Consider the following 24,930-nt stretch of genomic DNA (forward strand, 5'->3'; position numbering starts at 1 on the left):
GGACTGTGGCCCACCAGGCTCTTCTGTCCATGGATTCTTCAGGCAGGATTACTGGAGTGGATTTCCATGCTCTACTCCAGGGGAATCTTCCTGACCCAGGGATCAAACCCATGTCTTATGTCTCCTGCATTGGCAACGTGGGTTCTTTACCCCTAAGAGGCACCTGGGAAGCCCACAGGATCCTGCAAGCTGTGCCAAAAAAAGAAAAAGAGGACAATGTAGCTTTGGGTATGTTTCCCTGAGCAAGTCATTTCACCTTGACTCTCAATTCAGCTTCAGTTTCCTCATCTGTAGCAGAGAACAAATAGGTCCACTTTACTTTCTTCCAGAGCCTGTAAGAATCTCTTAGCAGAAATTCTGCTGGGAGCAGGGGGAGGGGGAGAGTGTGCTGTTACTAATGCCATCAAGCAGTAGGAATCCAGGGAGCACTCTAAAGGTCCCAGATCACCTTTACCCAAGTGATACCCTGTATGCTCTCACTTATGAGGCGAGGTCCATGTCACTGTGGTTATGAAAGGAGGATTGGCTGCCAGACTCACAGTTTGGCTCATGCCAGGCAGCCAGGCCTCCAGGTCAGGTCCTTGACTGCAAATGGGGTCGACAGCTGCTATCCCAGGAGGAAGTTTTGTCCCATCAGGAAACAAAAGTGTTGGCATCTGAGCCAAGCTTAGGAACATGACCCAGAGAACAGGAGAAAGAACTATGCAGCCTCCAAGACAAGCCTGGGAAGGTATTTCTGGGGCCCAGGAGCAAGAATACCAGTATTAAAGTTACAGGGAAGAACTGACTCCATGTTAGATCTATTTCTTTTACTTTAACCTTTGCTTCTCATTGCTTCGGTTCAGTAAAAGGATACTGTCCATACATAATAGCCTGCCTCAGGGAACCCAGCCCCTCTGCCAGAATGTTAAACCGAAACACCTTTATTCAGGACCCTGTCCACCTGTGGATGGCTACAGGAAGGAAGAAATTAACTCATCCCCTCCCTAAGATTGGCCATTCTAAGAGATAGCTGCAAGATTAATGGTGTTTTTACTTTAATCCTCCCCTCCCCCCACATTCCGTAAAAGAACCTGGCATCCAGACCCTGATAAAGATGGTTATCTTGAGACATTAGTCTGCCATCTTGTCAGTCAGCCAGCTTTCCCGGTAAAGTTGTATTCCTTGCCTCGACACCTCTCTCTGTTAACTGGACTAGTGTGTGGTGAGTAGAGAGAGCTTGGACTCAGTAACAGAAGTGTACTGAGGGATGGGGGAGATGCATAGAAAAGTCGCAGACTTACAGTCAAATAGCATCATGACTCCATGCTTTAGACATACCATGAAGATGAATGAAACACATAAGGAGAAAGGATTCAGAAAGAGCTAGTCAAGATGAAAATTAGCAAGACCTCTTTGTGAAGCAGACACAAGCAGAGGTGGTCAAAGGGGAGAGGCGCGGGCCAGGGCTGAGTCCAGGGAGGGACTGGTGGCTGGGCGATTTTCTTTAGCTTTCATGTAGAGTCAGTTTAGTTCAGTCGCTCAGTCGTGTCAGACTCGTTGCGACTCCATGGACTGCAGCGCGCCAGGCCTCCCTGTCCATCACCAACTTCCGGAGTGTACACAAACTCATGTCCATTGAGTCGGTGATGCCATCCAACCATCTCATCCTCTGTTGTCCCCTTTTCCTCCTGCCTTCAATCTTCCCAGTATCAGGGTCTTTTCAAATGGGTCAGTTCATGTGGAGTAGCTGGGACTAAAAATACCAGTGTGCACAGCCTCATGGAGAGTGCCTGGGGAAGATGAACAGGGAAAGGGACAGGAAACTCGAAAAGGGGAAGTCCCAGCAGCTCCATCTTGAGGAAACACCTGGGGGAAGTATCATGTGTGAGCCAAAGGTCAGGAGGCATGTGAGGAATGTGCTGATGGTAAAGTGAAAACGGGAAACCACTTAAATGCTCAAAGGAAAGGGTGAAATCAACACCTTTGTGTGGTGTAATTCACACAATGGGTTACTCTCCAGTCATTGAAATGGACAGAGCAGAGCTATACATGTCAGCATGGCTGGATCTGGCCAAAGCTCGTGCCCAGCTGTGCCTGGCTTGCTAGGACTGGGAGTGGGGGATGCCTCTCCTGGGGATGCCGATGGCAGTGCTTTGTTATTCAGTCTACCCCAGGCATTCCTGGGAGGAAATAGACAGGGTTGTTCCAGATTGTGAGAACTGTCAGGGGTAGATCAGGGAGAGGTGAGAAGGTGACCTGAAGGTGCTAACTTTTAAAAAAAAATTAATTAAATGTTTCTTTTTATTTATTTACTGCACTGGGTCTTAGTTTCAGCATTCAGGATCTAGTTCCCTGACCAGAGAGCAAACGCCCCCGCCGCGGCCCCTGGCATTGGGACCATGGGATCCATTGGCCACTGGATCATCAGGAAAGTACCAAGGGTGCTAACTTCTATCCGGTGCCTCAAAGAAGAAGTTACATGTCCCTTACTCCTCTGGTTTAGAACTAGCATCTGCCTTTTTCCTTTCTGTAGGCCAGGTTTTGAGGTCCCCAGGTCTTCCTTTTCTGTAGGTGCTAATGGGAAGCAGGTATTGAGTCTTGAGAATGTTGCAAGAGAAAAAAAATTTCAGGAATTTCCTCTTTCTATAGCAACAGAGGATAGACACCACTCCAGGTCATATAAAATAGATTTAAAGGCTCTTATCTGAATAAAATGTAGAATTGAGACTACTTATGAAATGTCAGGGCAGTGTGTAATTTCCTCGGTTCTGTCTCGTCACAACAAAAATTTGAAGCGACAGATGTTGAATCCCTTGGACAGAACATGTCTCAGCTCTCGGACAGATCAGTGTTACAGCTCCGTTTTATTTAGAAAATAAAAGGAAAATACATCCTCGCAGCGTGAGGGCATGCCGACCCAAAAGACGTGAAGAGGAGAGAGAGAGAGAGAGCACGAGAGAGCACACATGAGCGGGTGAGAGAGACCCCTGGCCCTTTGGCTCCTCTTTTTATATGTTTTTTTCCTCCCCCTGGGCCTGCCCTGTGTAAATTGGGCCAGCCAGGAGTGCTGTTTTTCTACCTGAGGTCGTCACTCCAGTCCTCGGACCTTCCTTTGTTCTATTTTCATGGGCTTTTCCCTTCCTTGTCTTTTAGCCACCACCCTTCTGGACTCCTTTTTCCTATTCTAACTACCTAACGTTCCCCCCTCAAGAGATGGGAGGCCCAATTCTTTGGGAATGGGGGCATCAAGGTCTTTCTGGCTACTTCCTGCTGAACTGGAACAACGAGGGGTATTGGGCCTCCGCCTCTTGCTAGTCTCAAGCCTCAGAGTCCTTATAGCGGTGTCCATCTAAGGACAATATTTTCCATGGTCCGCTGTAATTTCCTACATCCTTGTTGAACTGGCATTGAATGTTGTATCTTGTTGACCTGGGCAGAGACAAAATGGGTTAGATAATAGATAATACATGGAGCAATCATAAGCAGCAGCAATATGGCATAACAAGGGCTAGTAGGGGCATTAGCCAACTCCAGATTCCCATCGCTAGGATGGCTCAAGTCCCTCCTTGTTCAGGGATCAGAAGATCTATCTCCTGTCTGTTTTGGAGTACAACCCCTGCCAAGTTGTGTTGGTTCTTTAGAGCTGTCCTGAGAAATCTTATCTCCAGAAACTAGATTTTGGGGGTGTTCATTAGAATGGCACTCATTTGTAGTTCTGAACATGTATCTGAGATCTCCCAGGGGCTCACAGGTATATTAAGTGTCGTCTTCTGTTTTCTTCCACTGCTTGACTCGTGAGTAGTGAATCCAGGAGTCATGTCCTGGTACCTTGACTGCTGTAGGGGTAGAAAGTATTACAGAGAAGGGGCCCTTCCATGTGGCCTGGAGTTGAGCCTTTGGGGACCCATCTTTCCAGACTTTAATTAGGACTTGAGTCCCTAGGGCATATAGCAGTGACTCCTTAGAATCTTTTGGGTCCTAGTTGACCCCCCACAAGCGTATATCCTTTTGGAACTGACCAATGACCATGATATAAGACTGGAGGGTCTGAGACTCTGGATCTAGGAAGAGGACATTGACCTAAAGAAAAGGTCCCCCGTATAGCATCTCAGAAGGACTAAGACCAATCTGTTCCTTAGGGACAATATGGGTGTGGAGGAGAGCTATTGGTAAAGTCTCCTTCCATCCCAGAGAGGTCTCCTGGGTTATCTTTTTTATCACTGATTTTAAGAATTGGTTGGCTCTTTCTATTTTTCCTGAAGACTGAGGCCTCCAGGCACAATGGAGATAATAAGTAATGCCCAATGCTTTAGAGCCCTTTGGGTGACCTTAGAAGTAAATGATGTCCCATTGTCACTTTGTAATGACCTGGGCAGACCAAATCTCAGAATGGTTTCATGGAGCAGTTTTTTTTTTACCACCTCCTCAGTCCTCTCAGTCCAGGTGGGAAGCCCTTCAATCCATCCTGTGAATGTATCTATCATGACTAATAGGTATTTATACCCTTGAGAAACTGGCATCTGGGTGAAGTCCATCTTCCAGTCCTCTCCTGAATAGGTCCCACGTCATTGGACGGGCTGGGCCAGTTGGGGTCTTGAGCTCCTTGGGGGTTGTTTAATTGGCAAGTGGGACAAGAGGAGACCACTTGCCTTATAGTCGTTTGGAGGCCTGTTCCTCTGAAGAACCTTTCTAGTAATCTTTGGAGGGCCTTTTCCCCTAAATGAGTGGTGGCAAGTAAGGAGTTAATCAACTTCCATTGGAAGTTCCCAGGCAGAAAAAGGAGTCCCTCCTTTTGGAACCACCCCATATGATCTTCTTGAAAGTCCTCACTCTTAGCTTTAAGAATGTCACCTTCAGTATATGAAGGAGTTTCTGGCAAATTAGTCTGTGGAACTAAGGTGGCCAACCCTATTAAGTCATGGTTCTGTAATGCTGCTCTCTTAGCTGCCTGATCAGCTGCTTGGTTCCCTCGTGCCACTTCCGTGCTCCCTTCTTGGTGTCCTTATAGTGGGAGACTGAAACCTCAGCGGGCAGATGGACTGCCTCCAAGAATCTAAGGATTTGATCACCATATTTGATTGGGGACCCTCGGATGGTCAAGTGGCCTCTTTCTTTCCAAATAGCAGCTTGCACGTGTAGCACCAGAAAGGCATACCTGGAGTCAGTGTAAATGGCTACTCTTTTTCCTTTTCCCAGTTCTAAAACTCGAGTCAGGGCTGTGAGCTCAGCTAATTGGGCTGAAGTACCTGGTGGCAAAGGTTTAACCTCTATGGTCTCAAAATTGGATACTACTGCATACCTGGCTCTTCTTTTTCCATCCAAGACAAAGCTGCTTCTTCCATCAATGTGCCAGATTTCCTCAGGATTGGTCAGAGGGTCTTCTGACAATCCCTCTCGGGGTTTTGTCCAGTGCGCCAAGGTTTCTAGGCAAGAGGGAAAGGGGAGAGAGCCCTCGGGAGTAGGCAGGAGGGTGGCTGGGTTAAGAACCTCACAAGGGGATATAGGGAGACCTGGATTTTCCATCAGCACTACTTGATATCTGAAGATTCTTTGATCAGACATCCATAAGTGGCCTCTCCCATTTAGGAGTTGTTTCACTTGGTGGCTAGCAAAAATAGTTAGTTTGCCCCCAGAAGAGAGTTTTAAAGCATCTTCTATCAGGACTGCAGTAGCTGCAAGATTTTGAAGGCACGGAGAAATTTCTTCCCAATAAGGGAGGAGGACAGTCTGGGACCACTAGAAATGTGGAAAAATATTTGTCCGTCCCAGCAACAAAGTGTTCAGGTGAATCTTTTAGTAGTCTTAGATCTTATTGACAGCCTGAAGACTGGTATCTTTTTCATAGATAACATCCAGATTTTTCTGATGTTCTTATTTTTATTATTTTTTAAAATATTTATTTTCATTTATTTGTCTGTGCCAGGTCTTAGGTCAGTATTCTACATGGGATCTTTCAACTTTGCTGTGGCATGTGGGATCTAGTTCCCTGACCAGGGATAGAACCTGGGTCCCCTGCGTTGGGAGCATGGAGTCTTAGCCTGGACCACCAGGAAAGTCCCTGATATCCTCATTTTTTAACTGTGTGGCTTGTTGGATCAAAGCAGATGAATCTGATTTAAGGTCAATGCAAATCACTTTCAGGGCATGAGATACCCAATAAGCAATCCCTGGCCTCATATGAGCCCTGCAGATTTTTCATCTAAGAAATTTCAGATTTCAGCGAGACCTGCTCTCCAGAATAAGGGCTTGAATGGGGAAGTGAGCATACACAGACATTGTCTTGTGCTGGAAGCCCAGTGGAACACCCTTGATCACATGCTGTGTTGGGCCAGAGACTGTGTGAACTGGAACTGGTTCCTCTCTGTTCCACTGTTAACCCGAGTCCCTTTCTATTCCTTCCCAGGAGGCTGGGTTCTATCCTGCTGTTGTCAGTCTGCAGGATCTGTCTGGGGCCCTTCACAAAGACAGTGTGTCCCTCCTGAGTGATGTCGATGTTTTCTGGAATGTCGACAGTTCAGTTGCTGAAAATAGTCTTCTTATGGTAGATTCAGCAAAGAGCATCATAGGGTTTATTTTTTAAAGTTTGTTAAAAATTTTTATTGTGGTATAGTTGATTTATAATGTCTTTAAATGATTTTATTGAGATATAATTCACATAATTAATTCCTTCATTTAAAGCATATAATTAAATGGACTTTAGTATATTCATGTATATGTACAACCATCATTATGACCAATTTCAGAATATTTTCATCATCTCAAAAAGAAACCCTGTGTGCCTTTTAGTTATCTATCCTTCTGCCCCTCCCAGTCGGCCCTAAGCCACCACTAATTTATTTTTTTCTCCAGATTTAGCTAACTTGGATGTTTTATATAAATTATGTAATATATGATATTTTGCCTCTCAATGCTTTTAAGTTAAATGTGTTTAACTACAATTCTGCTTCATACCAAAATTCATCAGAATCAGTATTTTTCAAGATTAGCAGAACATTAGATTGGCAAACCCATAAGTTTATTTTGTCCTCCCTTCCTGAAGAAAAGCCCAGAGACTTTTAAAAACTATATATTTATTTACTTATTTGGCTGTACCAAGTCTTAATTGCAACATGCAGAATCTTAGATCTTATTGAAGCATGCAGGTCTTTTAGTAGAAGCATTTAGGATCTAGTTCCCTGAACAAGGTTTGAGCCTGGGTCCCCTGCATTGGGAGTGCAGAGTCTTAGCCACTGGAGCACAAGGGAATTCCCTTTTTTTTTTTTTCCATTTATTTTTATTAGTTGGAGGCTAATTACTTTACAATATTGTAGTGGTTTTTGCCATACATTGACATGAATCAGCCATGGATTTACATGTGTTCCTCATCCCGATCCCCCCTCCAGCCTCCCTCCCCATCCCATCCCTCCGGGTCTTCCCAGTGCACCAGCCCTGAGCACTTGTCTCATGCATCCAACCTGGGCTGGTGATCTGTTTCACTCTTGATAATATACTTGTTTCAATGCTATTCTCTCGAAACATCTCACCCTCGCCTTCTCCCACAGAGTCCAAAAGTCTGAACATTGGGGTGCACGTGTCTCTTTCAGATCTAGTTTCCTCAGTGTGTATGCCCAGGAGTGGGGTTGCTGGGTCATATGGCAGTTCTAGTTCCAGTTTTTTAAGCAATCTCCACACTGTTCTCCATAGTGGCTGTACTAGTTTGCATTCCCACCAGCAGTGTAAGAGGGTTCTCTTTTCTCCACACCCTCTCCAGCATTTATTGCTTGTAGACTTTTGGATAGCAGCCATCCTGACTGGCGTGTAATGGTACCTCGTTGTGGTTTTGATTTGCATTTCTCTGATAATGAGTGATGTTGAGCATCTTTTCATGTGTTTGTTAGCCATCTGTATGTCTTCTTTGGAGAAATGTCTGTTTAGTTCTTTGGCCCATTTTTTGATTGGGTCATTTGTTTTTCTGGAATTGAGCTGAAGGAGTTGCTTATATATTTTTGAGCCTTTTGTCTTTTTTAAATGAAATGTCTGTAACCATTATCCTGTTCCTGTTTTGGGAAACAGCATATTTTAGTAGCAGATTAATTTATTTCTAGAATTTTTTAAAAGGCTTTTTTCAATATATATTTGATCGCCTTGGGTCTTAATTGTGGCATGTGTGATCTTCACTGAGGCACGTGGGGATCTTTTGTTGCAGCACGCTGGCTCAGTAATTGTGGCTCAGTAGTTGCCCTGAGGCATGTGGGATCTCACTTCCCTGGCTAGAGATCAAACGCACATCCCCTTCATTGGAAGGCAGATTCTTAACCACTGAACCACCACAGAAGTCCTCTTATTTCTTGAATTTTTATGTATGAACTCATTTAATCCTCACCACAATCACAGGTTCATGGATAGGGAGGAATTTTGCCCCAGGATGGGTCATACTCAAAATCTCATTCATACCCATTTTAAATGATGAGATATAGGACTTCTGAGCTGATGAGATTTAGATGAAATTTTGAACTTGAGCTGATGCTGTAATGAGTTGAGACTTTGGGGGATCTTGGGATGGAGTGAATGCACATTGCATGTGGGACAGACATAAATCTTTGAGAACCAGACAGAATGTAGTAAGCTGATTAATAATCCCTGGAACTTGCAACTGGTACTTAATAATCCCTGGTACTTAACATGATAAAAAGTGAAGATGTGATTAATTTAAGGATATTGAGACAAGATTATCTTGGTTTATTCAGGTGGTTCTAATGTAATCACAAGGGTCCTTATAAAAAAGCAGAAAGGTCAGTCAAAAGATATGACAATGCAAATGAATCTGTCTATGAAACAGAAATAGAATCAGAAACATAGAGAATAGACTGGTGGCTGCCAAGGGGAAAGTGGGTAGGAGAGGTTTGGGTTGAGAATTTGGGGTTAACAGATGCAAACTGGTATATGTAGAATCAATAAAATAATAAATTCCTACTGTATAGCATGGGGAACTATATTCAATATCCAGTGATAAATCATAATGGAAAATAATATGAATAGGAATGTATATATATGTTGTATATATAGATGTACAGTCACTTTGCTGTACACAAAGTATACACAACTATTAACACAAAATTAACACAACACTGTAATTCAATTATCTTTGTTTAGTTGCTAAGTCATGTCTGATTCTGTGACCCCATGGACTGTAGCCTTCCAGGCTCCTCTGTCCAGGGGATTTCCCAGGCAAGAATACTGGAGTGGGTTGACATTTCTTCCTCCAGGGGATCTTCCCCTCCTTGGAATCAAACTGGCATCTCCCGCATTGGCAGGTGGATCCTTTACCACTGTGCCATATGTCAATAAAAATAAATAAATAACAATATGACAGTGGAAGCAGAGGATCCAAGAGAGATTTGGCCGTGTTACATTGTTGGCCTTGAAAATGGAGGAAGGGGCCATAAGCCAAGGGATGCATGTGGCCTCTAGAAACTAGAAAAGACAAGGAGATTCTCCTCTAGTCTCTGGAAGAAGCCTGGCCCTGCTGACATACAGTTTTGCTTCCACAAAACCCACTTCAGATTTCTGACTTCAAGAATTGTAAGATAGTGTTATTTTTATTAAAGCCATGATTTTTTGGGTACTTTGTTACAGCAATAGGAAATCAATATAAGGTCACACTGAGCTTTGGTGTAAACAGCTTCTGAGATTAAAAATAGACAAGAGGAAAGGATGTAGCCAGTTGGTAGCAGAACAGGAAGAGGCAGACCTGGGCAGTTAGTACAGAGTCTGGAGAAAAGCTGCACAAACCCTTGCTCTCCCTGAGCTAGGACAGGCCATTCTTTCTGGTCAGGTCGGATCACACCTGGCCAGGCTCATGAGTGGGAAGCCCCATGAGGCTGAAAGCAATTCACTTAAGGAAGAACTTAACAGGATCACCTGGAAACAGAGTCTCCATTCAGGCTGAGGTGTCCCCCGTCAATGGAGGCAGTAGAGAGAGATGGAGGGAGGTGTCCCAGCAACTTCCTGCCTCGGTGTATTCCCACTCTCCCTGTGGCAAGCGCATCGCAGTTATTTTAATCCTGTCTGGTTGGATGGACATAAGCCCCTCCTTCATTTTGAAAACTAGGTTTTAGGCATTCTCTAGATTAGCACTTTTTTTTTTTTTTTAGTCCTACAATTTTGTTTGTTTGACCCCTCTGGGTTTATTTTTTTTATTTTTAAAAATTGAAATATAGTTAATTTACAGTACTGTGCTAGTTTTAGGTATACAACAAAGTGATTCAGATACACACATACACATACATATGTATTTTTTTCAAATTTTCTTCCATTATAGGATATTGCATGCATGCTGTCGCTCAGTTGTGTCCGACTCTTTGTCACCCCATGGACTGTAGCCCACCAGGCTCCTCTATCCATGGGATTCTCCAGGCAAGAATACTGGAGTGAGTTGCCATGTCCTCTTCCAGAGTATTTTCTCAACCCAGGGATCAAACCCACATCTCCTACACTGGCAGGTGGATTCTTTACCACTGAGCCACCTGGGAAGCCCATTATAGGATATGACAAGTTACCAAATATATAGTTTCCTGTACTATAAAATAAATCCTTGTTTACCCACAAATCAGCATTTCTGAAGCTTAAGTGTGCACAGGAGTCACCTGGGTAGTTTGTTAAACTGCAGATTCTGAGTCAGCAGATCAGGGCAGGCCCTGGGTGAGGATGTTGCTGGTCTGCAGCAGCTTTGTGTAACAAGATTAAGATCAGTCAGTCAGTCAGTCAGTTCAGTCGCTCAGTCTGTCCGACTCTTTGCGACCCCATGAATCGCAGCACGCCAGGCCTCCCTCCCCATCACCAACTCTCGGAGTTTACTCAAACTCATGTCCATCGAGTCGGTGACGCCATCCAGCCATCTCATCCTCTGATCAGTGCCTCTCAAACCTGAGCACACATCAGGAGTACCTGAAGCACTTGTTAAAACAGATTGCAGGACCCCACCCAGAATGATTCAGTAGGTCTTGCTGGGGATTTCTCAGGTGACTCAGTGGTAAAGACTTTCCTGCCAAGCAGGAGACGTGAGTTCAATCCCTGGGTCAGGAAGATCCTCTGCCGAAGGAAATGGCAACCCACTCCAGTATTCTTGCCTGGGAAATCTCATGGACAGAAGAGCCTGGCAGGCTACAGTCCATGGGGTCACAAAAGAGACACAACTTAGCGACTGAAGAACAACAGGTCTTGGTGGGGACTGAAAATTTGATTTTTAACAAGTTTGAAGATGATGATGATAATAGTCAGGAATCCCGGCTTTGAGAAACACTGCTCTAGAAGAGGCTGTGACCCATAGCTTTGACCATTTTGGGAATTTGGTGTAGTGTCCCCCAATGCCAGGGTTTTTGTTCTTTAATTTACAAAATCTTTTCGTTGCTCCCAGACTCACTTGGAGGACTTATTCATACTTTGTGTTTAGCTTATCTTTGTTGTTAAGAAATGTCTGAAATTCATGTTTTATTATCAGGATTTTGGTGAGATTTGTGTATTAATAGAAGAGGTCTCTGCATCTCTGCTGGCTCTGGGGATCGCTGTTATTGAACACTGACCATGTGCCAGACCTCATCTCAGGCTCTTTGCAGCCTCAACGTGACCATCCTTTCCCTTCACCACAGCATGGGCAGACCCCTCCGGCACCACCTGTCTGTGGGCCTCACCTCAAGGTCAGTGCCTGTGAATTTGTACATTATTTTCCAGGGTGGAGAAAGCGTCGTCTTTACCCATGCATGGAGCTCACCTAGCGCCAGGCATCACTCACTATCCGGATGACCAACTTTGCTACCAGATAGCGCATTCCCTTTAAGAAGGTTACAGGGCACCCTGCAGTGCTGCCTGATGGTCCAGGGAAGGGCTGCGTTAACCCAGAGGAGAATGGGAGCAGGGGAGCCTAGGGAGGGCCCCAGAAGGAAGGGGGATGGACAGGGGCTGACTGGGTGAGCCAAGCCCATCAGGTCCCCCCACGGATCCAAGGAGGCCTGTGCTGCCTAGACACCCAAGGCTGGAAATCACTGTGAGGCCCTGCGGTGACGGGGGCGGGGCCTGTGCAGGGGCGGTGACAGAGGCGGGGCCTTCGCGGGGCGGTGGGGGGGGGGTATGAGGGGCGGGGCCTTCGCAGGGGCGGTGAGGGCGGGGACTGCGCAGGGCCGAGGAGGCGCCGGTGAGACCCCGTTGGGCCTTCTGCATGCGTGAGTCTATCCCTGATGGCCTCTACTGTGCTCTCAACAGACCCCCACCCGCCAGAGCTCACCACTAAGACAGACAGGCTGGGCAGGAAACACACAGCCTCCTCTAGGACTCACTTTATTTGGGAGAGGCGTGGGGAGGGCTTTAGGCCTGTTGTGCCCGGAGGAGAGCTCGCAGTTGGCCGATCTGCCAGTCGACACTGGAGCGCGCGGTGCCCCCCAGGGCCTCGTACTGCTCCACGCTGTGTCCGTAGTCCCACACGTGGTTCACGTCTCCCGAGAACAGGGGGCTGGGGGGGAAGGAGGAGGTGGGCCAGGACCTCTCGGCCAACCCAGTCTCAGGGGGCCTGGGCTTGCCTCCCAGCAGATGGGGGGAAAGACAGGAAGGGGGGGCGCACCTGATGGTCTGCAGCTCCTGCAGTGACAGCTGATTGAGGGCGACCCCCTTGGTCTCGGCCATGAACACGGCTTTCCCGGAGGCCTCGTGGGCCTGGCGGAATGGCATCTGGGAGAGCCGGGTAGGAGGGTGGTGCTGACTCAACTTTCTCCATCCCTTGTTCTGATGGGGCGCCCCCATGGCCCCCCAACCCTGGCCTGGGAAACATCCCTGTCCCCTGACCCCTCCACCCTGGCTGCCCCACACTCACCCCTTTGCGGACCAGGTAATAGGCGAGGTCAGTGGCCAGCATGTCAGGACTCAGAGCCCGTCCCATGTTCTCACGGTGAATCTGGGGACAGCAGGCCAGGCCGGCAGTGAAGCCGGGGGCCCTGGGTTCTAGAACTGCCCGCTCCAGGCGCATCCTGCTCACTCAGGATGTCCCCTGCCTTGGGCAGACCCCCTCTCACCCACCCTGTCCTGCTCTCTGCTTGAGCCACCATTTCCTAACTATTGATAAGTGTTAGCTGATCTTTAGAATGCATCAGAATCACCTGGAGGATTGATTAGACTATAGATTGTGTGGCCTATCCCAGAGCCTGTGATTCAGCGGGTCTGCAGGGGGGCCTCGGATTGCAGGTCTGTCAAGTTCTCAGGTGATGCTGATACTGCTGGTTCTGGGACCACACTTTGAGAACCACTACTTTAGAGACATACCCTGAACTATATTTAGAAATGAAATCATATGAGGGGGATTTGCTTAAAAATAATGGTGGACGAAGTAGTGGGTAAAGATAGTTGAATCGAGAATGGCCATGAGCTGATTGCTGTTTAAGTGGAATGCTGTTACTATGTAGGGGTGTGTGCATGTGTGCATGCTCAGTCGTGTCCAACTCTTTGTAACCCTTTGGACTGTAGCCTGCCAGGCTCCTCTGTCCATGGGATTTCCCAGGCAAGAACACTGGGGCGGGTTGCCATTTCCTCCTCCAGGTGATCTTCCCAACCCAGGTCTCCTGCATTGGCAGGCGGATTCTTTTACTGCTGTGCCATTGGGGAAGCCCAAGGGTCATCATACATCCTCTCCACTGTTGTAGGTTGAATTCTCCCATAGTAAGTGGTTAAAAAAGAAATCTGGTCGGGTCAGTTGAGGGGGCTCCTTGGATCTAACCCACTTCCATTCTCCTGCAGCAGCTTAAGTGTGTCTCTTCATTGTTCCCAGGGTAGGACCAAGCACATACCCCCTCCCTCTGCCCCATGTCTTCCTGACCCACCCACCCCTGCCTTCTCTCAAGATCACCCTCCTGGCACACCACCCCCAAGTTCAAGAGCCTCGGGGAGAAGAGGTGTATCTTGCCTGCAAGGTAGAGATGACGCCAGTGGCCACTTGGAGGACGGCACTCATGGTGTCAGACACTTCAAACACGGCTTCCTTGTCCTCCTGGGAGACATGTGGCAGGAAGTAAGGGCCCAGGAGCTGGGTCCCCATGGAGGCACCCCCACTGCCTCCCACTAGGAACACACAGCACCTTATAACCCCGCACTGAGGGAGAGAGAGCTCTCAAGGTGGACAAGGGCTGGGTGTACACAATGAGAGGTGGCAATTCTGTGGTGCCCCTGCCCGGATGAGCCAGGACCCCGAGAACTGGTGTGTGAGGTAGAACAGGTGGGTCCCAAACCTGTAAGTCCTTGTTGTAGGTGCTCGGAAGTCCCTTGAGTGTCATCAGGAGCCCAGCACACTGTGGGGAGAGGGAGCACTTCGGAGCCTGTCCGGGAAGTTCCCTCTGGACCCTCGGGTCAGTGCTGAGGCCATGCCCCCTTCCCTGCCTGGCTCACCCGCCCAAACACTCGCCCCGCCTTGCTCCGGATCAGCTCCAGGCTATCTGGGTTTTTCTTCTGGGGCATCAGGCTGCTTCCGGTGCTGGAGACAGAGATGTTGGGGCTGAAGGGGCTCCCACGCCACTTGGCTGGTCTGCTGGGCAGCTCTGCCCGGGGCGGGGATAGGGAGGAAGCCAGCCCTGCAGGGGGTGCAGAGCTGGGTGAGGGCGGGCACAGCCTCACCTGTAGGCATCTGAGAGCTGCACGAAGCTGAATTCCTTGGTGCCATAGAGGATGAGATCCTCAGCCATCCTGCTGAGGTGGGTCATGCACAGTGAAGCCCAGAACAGGAACTCGGCTTGTGAGAGAAAAGCGAGAGCAAGCTGTCTGCTCACCAGGCCTGTCTTGCTGCTCACCCAGCCTGGAGAGGCTCCAGGTGGGCCATACGGGGGTGGCAGGAAGCATGGACTGCAGCCCAGAAGGCTCCTCTGTCCATGGGATTTCCCAGGTAAGAATACTGGAGTGGATTGCCATTTCCTCCTCCAGGGAGTCTTCCCGACCTAGGGATTGAACCCGAATCTCCTGCTTGGCTTCCAGGACTCACCCACAAAGTCTCGCTCACTGGTGGCATCCATGCTGTTGAGAGTTATGGCCTCAAAGTCCAGTTCTGAGCGAGGTGGGAAAGGGAAGGCAATAGGGCTGGGCTGGAGGGCTGGGAGGGGACTTCTCCCTTCCCTGAACCAGGTTGCCCAGCCACCTCCCCCTGGACCCCTTCCCAGGGAGGCAGAGTAGGGAGGGGCAGGAGTTGGGGAGGTCTCTTGTACAGGCTCCAGGAGGGAGGCGGAAGTCCTGAGTCTCCCCGGCACCACGCGCCCCTAGCATGGCCTCCCCAGGCCTCTCTAGCCTCATGTCCACAGAAACAGACCAGAGCCTCACCCAGACCCCTGCCCTCTCTAGGTGTGTGTCTGTGCGACCTGGCAGGTGCTGAGGGTTGCCTCCCGGGAAAGGAGGGGCAGGGTGCCTCACCTGCTCGGAGCAGCTCCCGGTCCACACCCAGGGGGTTGCCTGCAATCGCCCCGCTGCAGAGTGGGTGGGGTACTGAGTGACCAGCGCTCCCGCAGGCGGGCCCTGGCCGTACACACACGCACATGCATGCTGAGTGCTGGCTGCCAGGGCCAGAGCCTGGTCAGCTTGGGAGCCAGACACCTGTCCCCTCAGGTGGGGAAACAAAGCTGGCTGGCTCTCCAGAGAGCCCTGGCTTTTCTCTGACACACTTGTTGTCCTCCTCATCTTAGAGCTGAGGTCCCCTTCCCACCCTGGGCAGGGAGGCTGATCGCCTGGCTTCCTGTCTGCCTCTGTCCTTCCTGGCTCCTCCTCTTCTGCTGAACCCCTAGGACTATGCTAAGTAGGTGGCAGGAACCCCACCCCACTCTCAGAGCACTGGACCCTGCTCACCTCCCCAGGGGCAGGACATTGATCCGCTTCCGCACCTCCAGCAGCCTTTCAGAGTCTCTGGTCAGAGCCACGGCATGGCTGTGGAAGGCCAGGAGGCCAGAGGGTCAGGGTAGCCTGGCCTGGCCCCTCCCCTCTGCCACACCCCCTCATCACATCCTCCATCATGCATCTCCATCATGACCCCTCTGACCTCAGGATCCAGTGGCTCCAGCGGATGGGCTGAGCCCTTTGCAGGTGTGTGTACCCTGGGAAGAGGACATCACGTTCCCTGCGGGGAAAAGCAAGGACAGGGTGTCTGAGGGGCTCTCAAGATTCAGGTGAGGCCTGCCTGTCACACTTGGGACGCTGCAGGCCTGGGCCCCTCTCGGGAACAGCAGGGCAGGCCCGCCAAGGATCTGCCTGTTCGAGGGACCAGGTGACCTCCCGAAGACAAACATGGTGTCAGTGAAGGTTGGGAAGCAGGCAGTGTGCTGGGTCGTGGCTATGGGGGCCTCCAGGGGGTGAGTGTAGGACCAGATGTAGATCACACCTTCAGCTCCCGCCTCTGCACCTTGGCAGCAGATCTGGGCAGGGGCCAGGGCAGGGAGGAAGGTGCACGGTCGGCACCACTGGCAGTGAGAGGCTGAGTCTGTGAGCATGAGAGGAGCCCTGGAGGAGCCCAGAAAAGCTGGGAGCACTTTATCATTGGCTGCACAGTAGCAGAGGTGCTGTGGGTGATGGTTCTGGTTTGTTAAAACTAACGACTTTATTGAGATATAGTTAATATACCAATCACCCACTTAAAGTGTACCATCACCCCAAGAAAGAAACCCTCACTCATCAGCAGTCACTCCCTGTTCTCCCGACACCTGTCTCCCACAGGATGACATTTCTGGGCCCCTGTTTTCCCCTAGTTGTGAAGTCAGTGAAACCAGGGTCACCAGGAGTTGGGACAAGGAAGGCTCAACCCCGTCTCTGACACAAGTAGACTCTTCTCAGCAGTCATGTCAGCTTTGGGATGAGGTCAGTGGGAGGCAGCCCTCAGCTCTGTCCTTTGCCTGCCTTGCTGGGCAGAGACAGGGGACCTGAGGTTCAGGCAGCTGAGAAGGGACTCTGGTGCCCCAGCAAGCCAGTCCCTTCCTCAGGCTTCAGGGCACCTGCCTGGTGCCTTAGCCTCCAGCCTCTGAATCCACAAAGGGTGAGCTCTCCTGCCTGTCGAGCTGGGCCAGCTCGGGGTAGGCGATGCTGAAAGAAATGGCCCTCTGCTGGCTGCTCTGCCTCACTTGGCCCAGGAGTTCTGGGGCTCCCAGTAACCCAGAGCCTGGCCCCCCCTGCCCTCTTCACCCCCACCACTTAGGTCTGGCATTCGGGCTGCCCATCTGGGGGGAGCAGAGACCTTGGCTGCCCTCCTGGCCCTCTCTGCCACCTGGTGACCCCGGGACTCACGCCTCTGCCCGATCCACCATGGTTCTGATGAGTTCGCAGAGGAGGGCTGAGAGCGTGGAGCAATTCTGCCGCATCCACAGCCTGAGGTCAGTGACCACCTGTGGGGAGGAGGAGCTGGCACTCAGGGACTCAGCCCTAATTCTGCTCCCTGGAACCCCAAGGTTGGGAAGGCCCCGGGTGTGGGGGGTCAGGGAGGTGGCGGCACCTGGTCATTCCGACTTCGTCCCGTGTGCAGCTTCCCCGCGGTTTCACCAATGAGCTCCTGGGAGTGGAGGGAGGCATGCAGTTGGGGTCTGCCTGCTCACAGCCCAGTGGGGTTAGCCCAGGCAGCTGCAGTTCCTCCCTGGCCTGTGACCCTCCCTCCCTGGCCTGGGGTCCCCCAGATCTGCCCAGTCTCTGCCATCTCTGCTGATGCCTCCTGCTCTGAGGTCCCAGTGATGAAGCTAACAGAGGTGGTGTTTATGCTCCAAGTGGCCCCAGGCAAGGCAGAGAGGGGAGGGGTAGGGGATGAGACAGTGGGTGTCGCACCTTCAGACGCCGCTCATTGGCCGTATGGATGTCCTCATCATTGGGGTTTAGTTTGAAGGTGCCCTGAGCCCACTCCTCAGCTACCTGCAGAGATGGCAGCAACACAGTGGGTCAGGAGGGTGGGCATTGGCAGCTGAGTCCTGGCAGCACTCCTCCCTTGGGAGTATCTCAGGTCCAGAACACCTTTCTCAGGAGCCACAGGAGCACAGGGGCATTGAGGGATGAAGAGAGACGGTCAGCCCTGCACGTGGTTGAAGGGCACCTCTCTAGGCACCTGATCACTACCAGCAGAGATCCCTAGCCTGTCATCTCAGGATGTTACTGCAGCCTGTACTCAGGGATTTGGTGAAAGCCTGGGTCCATGGCAAGGGGTGAGGGGCGTGCTCTGGGGTGGGCCTGGGAGTGTGGAGAGTACCTTGTCCAGGCCATGGAGTATCTGGTCCATCTCGGCTTTGGTGAGGAGCCCCGCCTTCTCCAGGCCCCGGCTGTAGGCTTTGCTGCCTTGCACGTCCACCTCCCAGAGGTGCCGGTCGTACGTGATGGATGAGTTGAACTTCTCCATGATGGGGTCCACTGAGCCGACAAACCGGCCACCCCATAGCTTCCCGCTCTGGCCAGAAGGGCAGAAGCGATTAATCTCCTCCCGCCTTGAGAACAATGCCTCCCACAAAGAGCCCTCAGGAGAGTTACCCAGTCTGATGGCAGTGGGAGCTAGTGGGCAGGGTTATTCTCACTGGACAGATAAGGAAACTGAGGCTCAGAGAGGGTCAGGAACTTGCCCAGAGTCACTCAGGGGGTGAATGTGGGAACATGACTGGACACTGAAGTTAGGGTTCTTTCCCATCATGGCGCACTGCTCTGGGGAGATGGTGGCAGGCACCCTGAGACCACAGGCAAACTTCTGGGACCCTGACTGCCAGTGACCAAAGTGAGAAGTCACTCTAGAATCCAGCTCTGATGTATCAGGGACAGTGACAATTATACCGGGTAACATACATCACATTCTCACTGTGTACCAGGCACCGTTCTCGTTGCTTGGCACACACCAACCACAACCGTGTGAAGTGGGTACCCATCCTGTCCTCCTACAGAGAGGGAAAACTGAGGCCCAGAGAAGCTCTGTAATTTGTCCTTGCTGAGCATGGCAGAGCCAGGACCGCAGCCCTGCAACCGGGAAGTCAGAGCCCTGCTCTAAACCCCACACTCACTCCACCAGTGCCTCTCGGCTGGCTCTGCTGTTCTGAACATTCGCTGCAGGGACAGGTAACGAGGCACCCAAGGGGCTCCATCAGTCTCCAGTGAGCTGTATCTCCCTCCCACGCCTGGGGAGGGACCTAAGGTCCCAACTCACCTTACCTCTGGAGGGCACCCCCAATACACCCATTATCACTGGCCTTATAGGAGGTCACTAGCTGACCTGAGTCCCAGGAGTCAAGGGTAGAGGGATGGGGCAGAGGGTGTAGGCCAGGACATGGGACAGATTGGGGAGAGGGTGCAGAACCCCTGAGGGGCACACCCCAGTTTGCCAAGGATGGGAGCAGAGTGGTCCGGGGTGGAAGGGGGCATGTTACTTCACTGGCATCTTTTCTGTTGCGGGGGTGGTTTACAGTGGCCACTGAGGACATATGTTCTCCTCTGTCCCCCTGCAATGTCCCAGACTTCTGTTAGCCACCTAACCATAGGCCTTTATGTAACCTCTCTAATGTCAGGGTTGCCCCTCTACACAATAGGAATAATAATAGTATTTATCTGGTGGGGTTGTTGTGAGTTTTCAATTAGATTAAGCTAATTGCATACACAGCACAGTGCCTGGTACTCAGTAAATTCTAGATATTACTGAGGGAGGGGCCGAGGACTACCAGGGGTTAGGGTGTGCCTTAGCTCCACTCCTGTTCTCTGCATGTCCCCCTGGACCCTCCACGACCACCCCAGGCTGGGAGCTGACGCTTCAGTGCCCAGCAACATCAGCTGCCAGAGGACTCTGCTCTGCAGATGCAGTCTCTGCCCTCCTTGTGAGCTGGACCCGCCCCTTGCCCTCATGCTGCCCAGCCAAGCCCAGATTTCCAGCAAAGCACCATGTGGGGCCCCAGTCCTCACCACTGGGGCCTGAGGGCCTCGGCCAGCCATTCAGAATGCAGAGCCAGGCTGCCCTTCAGCTAGGCGTCATCTGGCATCCCCTCCCCAGCAGGGCCCTGGACTCCCTTCATGGGTTGTTAGTAATAACAGCTATTTAACAACTGGGGCTGCAGCCAAACCAATTAGTGCCAACCCACAGGACAGCCTGGGGCAAGCAGAGGTCGCCCAGTGCCCTGGTCTCCTGAAGGCAGCCCATTCTGCAGTGGAGCTTGGGGCCAAACTCCTACCCTGCTGGCAGGCGTAAAAGGACTCCAGGGGGATGTCAGAGAGAGATGCCACCACCTGCACACCGAGGGAGGGGTGAGGTGGCAGGAGAGGGCACTGCTGTGAACCAGGGCACAGTTGGGCCAGAAGGATGTGAGGGGTGAGGGGGCAGGGACGTTGGTTGGCTGAGATGAAAGAGCAACAGCTATTGTTATTATTTTTAATTTTGCCAAGCATGCAGCTAGTGGGATCTTAGTTCCCTCAACCAGGGATTGAACCCTAGCCCTCAGCAGTGAAAGCTGGGAGTCCTAACCACTGGACTGCCAGGGAATTCCCAGCAATAGTCAATTTAGAACACATAGGAAATACCAGTGTTATCCCTCTTAATGTCATTAGCCACAGTTTATTAACACCTACTATTGCTTGGCCCTGTGCTAGGCATTTCCAGATGCCGTTATACCCTCTATGAAGTTATCCCTATTTTACAAATGAGGAAATATGCTCAGGGCGGTTGAGTGACTGCTTCAGAAACCAAGTCTGTTTGGCTGCCATGACCCAGAAGCTAGCCCTCTGCCATGACCCAGAAGCTAGCAGGGCAGACAGTCTTAACCCATTTATTCAGTAAACAGGCCCACAGAGGAAGTGACTTGCCAGCTAATGGGTGCCAGAGGGGTCTGGAACCCACACCTTGTGCTTCCCAGGCCCAGGGTTCCCTTCTCGGCATCAAGCAAACAGCCCCTTTTACCTGAAAGTTTCAAAGCAATGACCTCACCATCCGGTACCTCACAGAGGAAGCAGACAGCTAATATTCTCCCCATCAGCCAGGTAAATCGAGGCCCAAGGAAAGGGATCTGTGCCCCAGACTCCTGCCACTCGGTCAGGGAGAGAACCCAGGAGTCCTCTGGCTCTGAGGGGGAGAGGCCAGTGGCACCGGAGCCACAGGGCACACGATTCCCTGCCTCCTGGCTCTTAACAAACACAGGAGTGCGGTGGCCTTGGCTGCGCGGGGACAGCTGCTAAGGCCGGGGAGGGGCGCAGGACGGGAGGGGTGGGGCGGGGGGAGGGGTGAGTGGGAGGGAAGAAAGCAGTGAAGACGTGGGGAGGCTGAGTGAGTGGGAGGCACCTTTCCCCGCCAGGCCCAGAGCGCTGTCAGGTCAGATGAGGTCAGAGCCGCTTTCCGCAGTAGTGCGCGTTGGTGGGTTTGCCACACAGGCTGGGGAGGGATGAGGGACGGGGGAGAGCAGATGGCGGTGGGGACACCAGGAAGAAGGGACAAAATTCTCTTCCGGGCTCTGGCAGGTGCGCCAGGGGGTACCCACTGCCTGGAGCCAAAGAGGACAGTACCCCAGGGCGGCAGGCGCAGGTCACGCCCCGGCTGGCTCCCAGGGCGCCCCTCGTCCCCATTTGGAGGCTTGGAGGACGGGCGCCCCCGAGGGCCCTCTCACCTCCGATGCCATGTTGGGCGGTTCCTTGTCCTCCGGGAGCCTAGGTCCTCCGGGTCTAAAAAACAAGGCGGGACTGACGACCTCCTAGGCCACCGGGCGGGGTCCCCCGGGCAGGTCCGGCACCGGGTTGGGGCACCGCGCCTGGCGAAGGGCAGTCGGTGGAGGAGGCGGACGTGGGCAGCGCACAGCGCGCTCTCCCGGGTCGTCTGCGTCCTCCGCTCCCGCCCGTCGGGCCAGTCCGGCCGCCGCACACTTACGCCGCCCAGGCGCGCCGCGAGTCTCTTGCCCAGCCACTGGGCTGGGCTTTTCTGGCTGGGAAATCGTCAACAGCGGCCCGGCGCTGTCCCCGCCCCCATCGGCGGGCTCACCAATCCCAGGCTGTCCCGCCAGGTGGGCGTTGCCTCCTCCCTCCAATCCTGGTTGTGGGCGGAACCGTCTCCGGAGCGGATTTGGGCTGAGCGGCCCCAGTGAGAGCGTAAGGGACTGGGAGGGTGGGGCCTGGGCGATGGTGCTCTAGGCTGCAGACTGTTCCGGGCCCTGGAGGGAGATCCCGGATAGGGGTAGAGGTAAAGACTCTGGGCCGCGCCTGGCGGGCTCACTGGACGTGGAAGGTGAAAAGCCACGCCCAATTCTTCATTCATTCAACAAACTCATACTCAGCACCTCCTATGTGGTAGGTACAGTTTATTAGACACTGAAGAAAAAAAAATGAGCATAAGAAATGATGCTTGCCTCAAGAAGTTCATAACAAAGCATGGACAAGGTGTGCAGCGGGGCAGCGCAGTGGGGCGTTTATCTTGGAGTATTCAGGAAAGATTTCCTTGACATTAATTATTCAACAGAAATGATAGCCTGGGTTCTAGGGATTAGGGGGCCTCGAACTTCTGCTCTGGAAGTTCTACATTCTGGAGGAGATGTCCTCTGAGTTGGGTCTTGGAAGATGAGAGTTTGTTGTTCAGTTGCGAAATCTGACTCTTTGGGACCCCGTGGACTGCAACACTCCGGACTGCAGTTCTCCTCTGCCTCCACTATCTCCCGGAGTTTGCTCAAATTCCTGTTCATTGAGTCGTTAGCTCAGCGAAAAGGGGAGGGGTTAGAACATTCCCTTTAGGGGATGGGCAGCCTGGGCAAAGTTCTGGAGGCCAGAGGCCAGAAAGTAAAAGATCTGCTTGGAGAACAGGAAACCATTAGAGTGGCTATAACAAAGGGTTGGGGCTTGAGGATGGGGGTCGGGAGGAGAAGTGGGAAGTAGGTTGGGGCAAGTTTGTAAACGGCCTTGAAAGTCAACTGAGAAGGTTTGGACCAATAGCTGGAATACCTCGTGGGTTGAAGATTTTTAGCCCTCACTAAAGTGTGGGATTACTTGGAGTTCCTAGAATGCATAAAGCTATTGCAAGGTTTCCTAAATGCTCTTCCCTATGCCTGGAAAACCCTTCCCTCCCTGTCTTCCTACTCTCATCCATCAATATTGCAGCCAGTGTTGGAAAGACTCCCCACTGATCTAGATGCCTAGCTCTGGGCTCCTGTATGCTCCCAGGAAAAGAGGGAGACTGGGAGGGAAAGGAAACATTCTTAGATCATGACATCTCTGGAGCATCTGCAGAAATACAAAGCTCTGGCTCCCGCCTGAGGGAAGAAAAGGTTAAGGAAGAAATTTGGAGATAGCCAGAAGCATTGCCAGTATATAAATAGAACAACAAACAAAATGACAATGATAGCTAATACTTCTTGACTTCTAATTGTCTAATACTTCTTGACTTCTAATTGTGTCCCAGGCTCTATCTATGCTGAACATATTTTATAGTGATTATGTACTTAGATCCTCACAACCACCCTCTATGGTCAATGCTATAATTATTCCCATTCTGCTGATGAGAATACTGAGACTGGGAGTCACAAAACACCCAGCTAGGAAGTAGCAGAGCTGAGAATGACCTTCAGGAGTATGACCACAAAGCCTGTGTTCTGTGCAGGCAGCATCCATCTGGGGAGCCTTGACCCCAAGCAAATCTGTGTTCATTTTTTTTTTGCCAGCTGGGTGGTCCAGGACTGTTCAGACAATGAATCATACCCATTTTCAGCTGAGAGCTGAGTGCTATATGGAATTTACCTTCCTTGGGAGAGTGAAAACTTTGTCTGATCTCTCTCCCCTGAAATGTCCACATTGGTACAGCAAAAGGGTCTGGAAGAATTTAGTGTAGAACAGGGAGAAATCCCTAATGTTGGCAGGAGACAGGCGGGGTTGGAGTTGACCAGAGAAGAGTGAGAATCCTGGCTCGGACAGTTCCTGACCACTCTGTGAGCTTCACTGTCCTCTCTGTGAGTCGGGCCGATCATAGTGCTTAATTCTCAGAAATTCCTGAGAGAAGTGAATGAGACTGTCAGGCGAGTGTATGCTCCTCGGTTCTTTGTCTCGTCACAACAAAGATTTGGAGTGACGGACTTTAAAGCCCCTTGGAGGGTCACAGCTCTCGGAGGACAGACTGTGTTATAGCTCTTAAATAAATCAGTGTTACAGCTCTATTTATTTAGATGATAGCAGGAAAATCCATCTTCGAGGTATGAGGGCACGTCAATTCAAAGACGGGAAGAGAAGAGCGCCCCATCGTGTGGGAGAGAGAGAGAGAGAAGAGGGCTTTGGCTTCTCTTTTTATATATATATATTTTTTTGTTCCCCCTGGGCCTGTCCTATGCAAATTGGGCTTAGGCAGGAGCGTTGTTTGTTTTACCTGAAGTTCTCATTCAGGTCCTCGGACCTTCCTTTGTTCTATTTTCGCAGGCTTTCCCTTCCAGGTCTTTTAGCCACCGCCATTTTGGACTCCTTTTCCCTATTCTAACTACCTAACAAGACCATGCTAACACCATACCTGGTATGGTAACACCTACATATGTACCTAATGATAGGTATCTAATGATATGTACCTAACACCTGGTACATATCCTGAAGGAGATTTAGTGAGGATTTGATGAGTGTACAGTTGTGAAAGGCTCAGATCAGCTCTCTGGCAGCTTGTAAATCTGGCAGCTAGCAAATCTTAGGATTCTAGACTCTCCCTGGGTGACTTCACTTTTAAAGGCTTCAATTTCTACTCAAACCTTCAATAACTCTATCTCTGATTTTCTTCTGAGCTCTAAACCTGAACGCTTTAATATTCAACAGGATATTTCTCCTTGGAGGACATACATGAAGCTTAGCTCATGTTCTAGCCCTTTGTATATCCAATACTTAATACCTCTGCCTAAAAAGTGAGTTGTTAAGAAAATAAAAACTATTTTCTAGGGTAACGTGCTTTGGTGGCAGGGGGAGAGAACATAGGCAGCCTCAAGTTAGGAATGTTGCAGGGAGGCTCTGAGTGGGGACAGGCCAGGC

The 24,930-nt window shown here is 50.9% G+C and overlaps 2 protein-coding genes across 4 annotated transcripts in view; one reads left to right on the forward strand and one right to left on the reverse strand.

Annotated features, from left to right (window-relative positions):
• Positions 1 to 24,930, forward strand: part of LOC122433412 (CGRP receptor component) — a 90,088-nt gene that overhangs the window by 30,501 nt on the left and 34,657 nt on the right. The window contains exon 5 of the mRNA XM_043456308.1: positions 11,462 to 11,657. Within this exon, the coding sequence (XP_043312243.1) occupies positions 11,545 to 11,657 (113 nt within the window). The 5' untranslated portion in view covers positions 11,462 to 11,544. The remainder of the gene's footprint in view (positions 1 to 11,461; positions 11,658 to 24,930) is intronic.
• Positions 9,845 to 21,918, reverse strand: ASL (argininosuccinate lyase). 3 transcript variants are annotated; one of them, XM_043456306.1, is made up of 17 exons: positions 21,561 to 21,862; positions 18,191 to 18,385; positions 17,776 to 17,859; positions 17,453 to 17,509; positions 17,248 to 17,345; positions 16,013 to 16,090; positions 15,823 to 15,900; positions 15,394 to 15,533; positions 14,972 to 15,034; positions 14,611 to 14,725; positions 14,386 to 14,470; positions 14,229 to 14,288; positions 13,907 to 13,990; positions 12,824 to 12,904; positions 12,575 to 12,681; positions 12,294 to 12,466; positions 9,845 to 9,994 (listed from the first exon to the last, which is right to left on the reverse strand). In XM_043456306.1, exons 1-16 carry the CDS (start codon positions 21,570 to 21,572, stop codon positions 12,322 to 12,324), a joined length of 1,482 nt encoding a protein of 493 aa, XP_043312241.1. In that variant the 5' UTR covers positions 21,573 to 21,862; the 3' UTR covers positions 9,845 to 9,994; positions 12,294 to 12,321. The 3 variants fall into 3 exon arrangements, with proteins under 3 accessions (XP_043312241.1, XP_043312239.1, XP_043312242.1); XM_043456304.1 differs by lacking the exon at positions 9,845 to 9,994 and having other exon boundaries at positions 12,279 to 12,466; positions 21,561 to 21,615; positions 21,818 to 21,918; XM_043456307.1 differs by lacking the exon at positions 9,845 to 9,994 and having other exon boundaries at positions 12,279 to 12,466; positions 15,394 to 15,446; positions 21,561 to 21,861.

The sequence above is a fragment of the Cervus canadensis genome, chromosome 32, assembly GCF_019320065.1.
Source record: "Cervus canadensis isolate Bull #8, Minnesota chromosome 32, ASM1932006v1, whole genome shotgun sequence".
Lineage (NCBI taxonomy): Eukaryota > Metazoa > Chordata > Mammalia > Artiodactyla > Cervidae > Cervus > Cervus canadensis.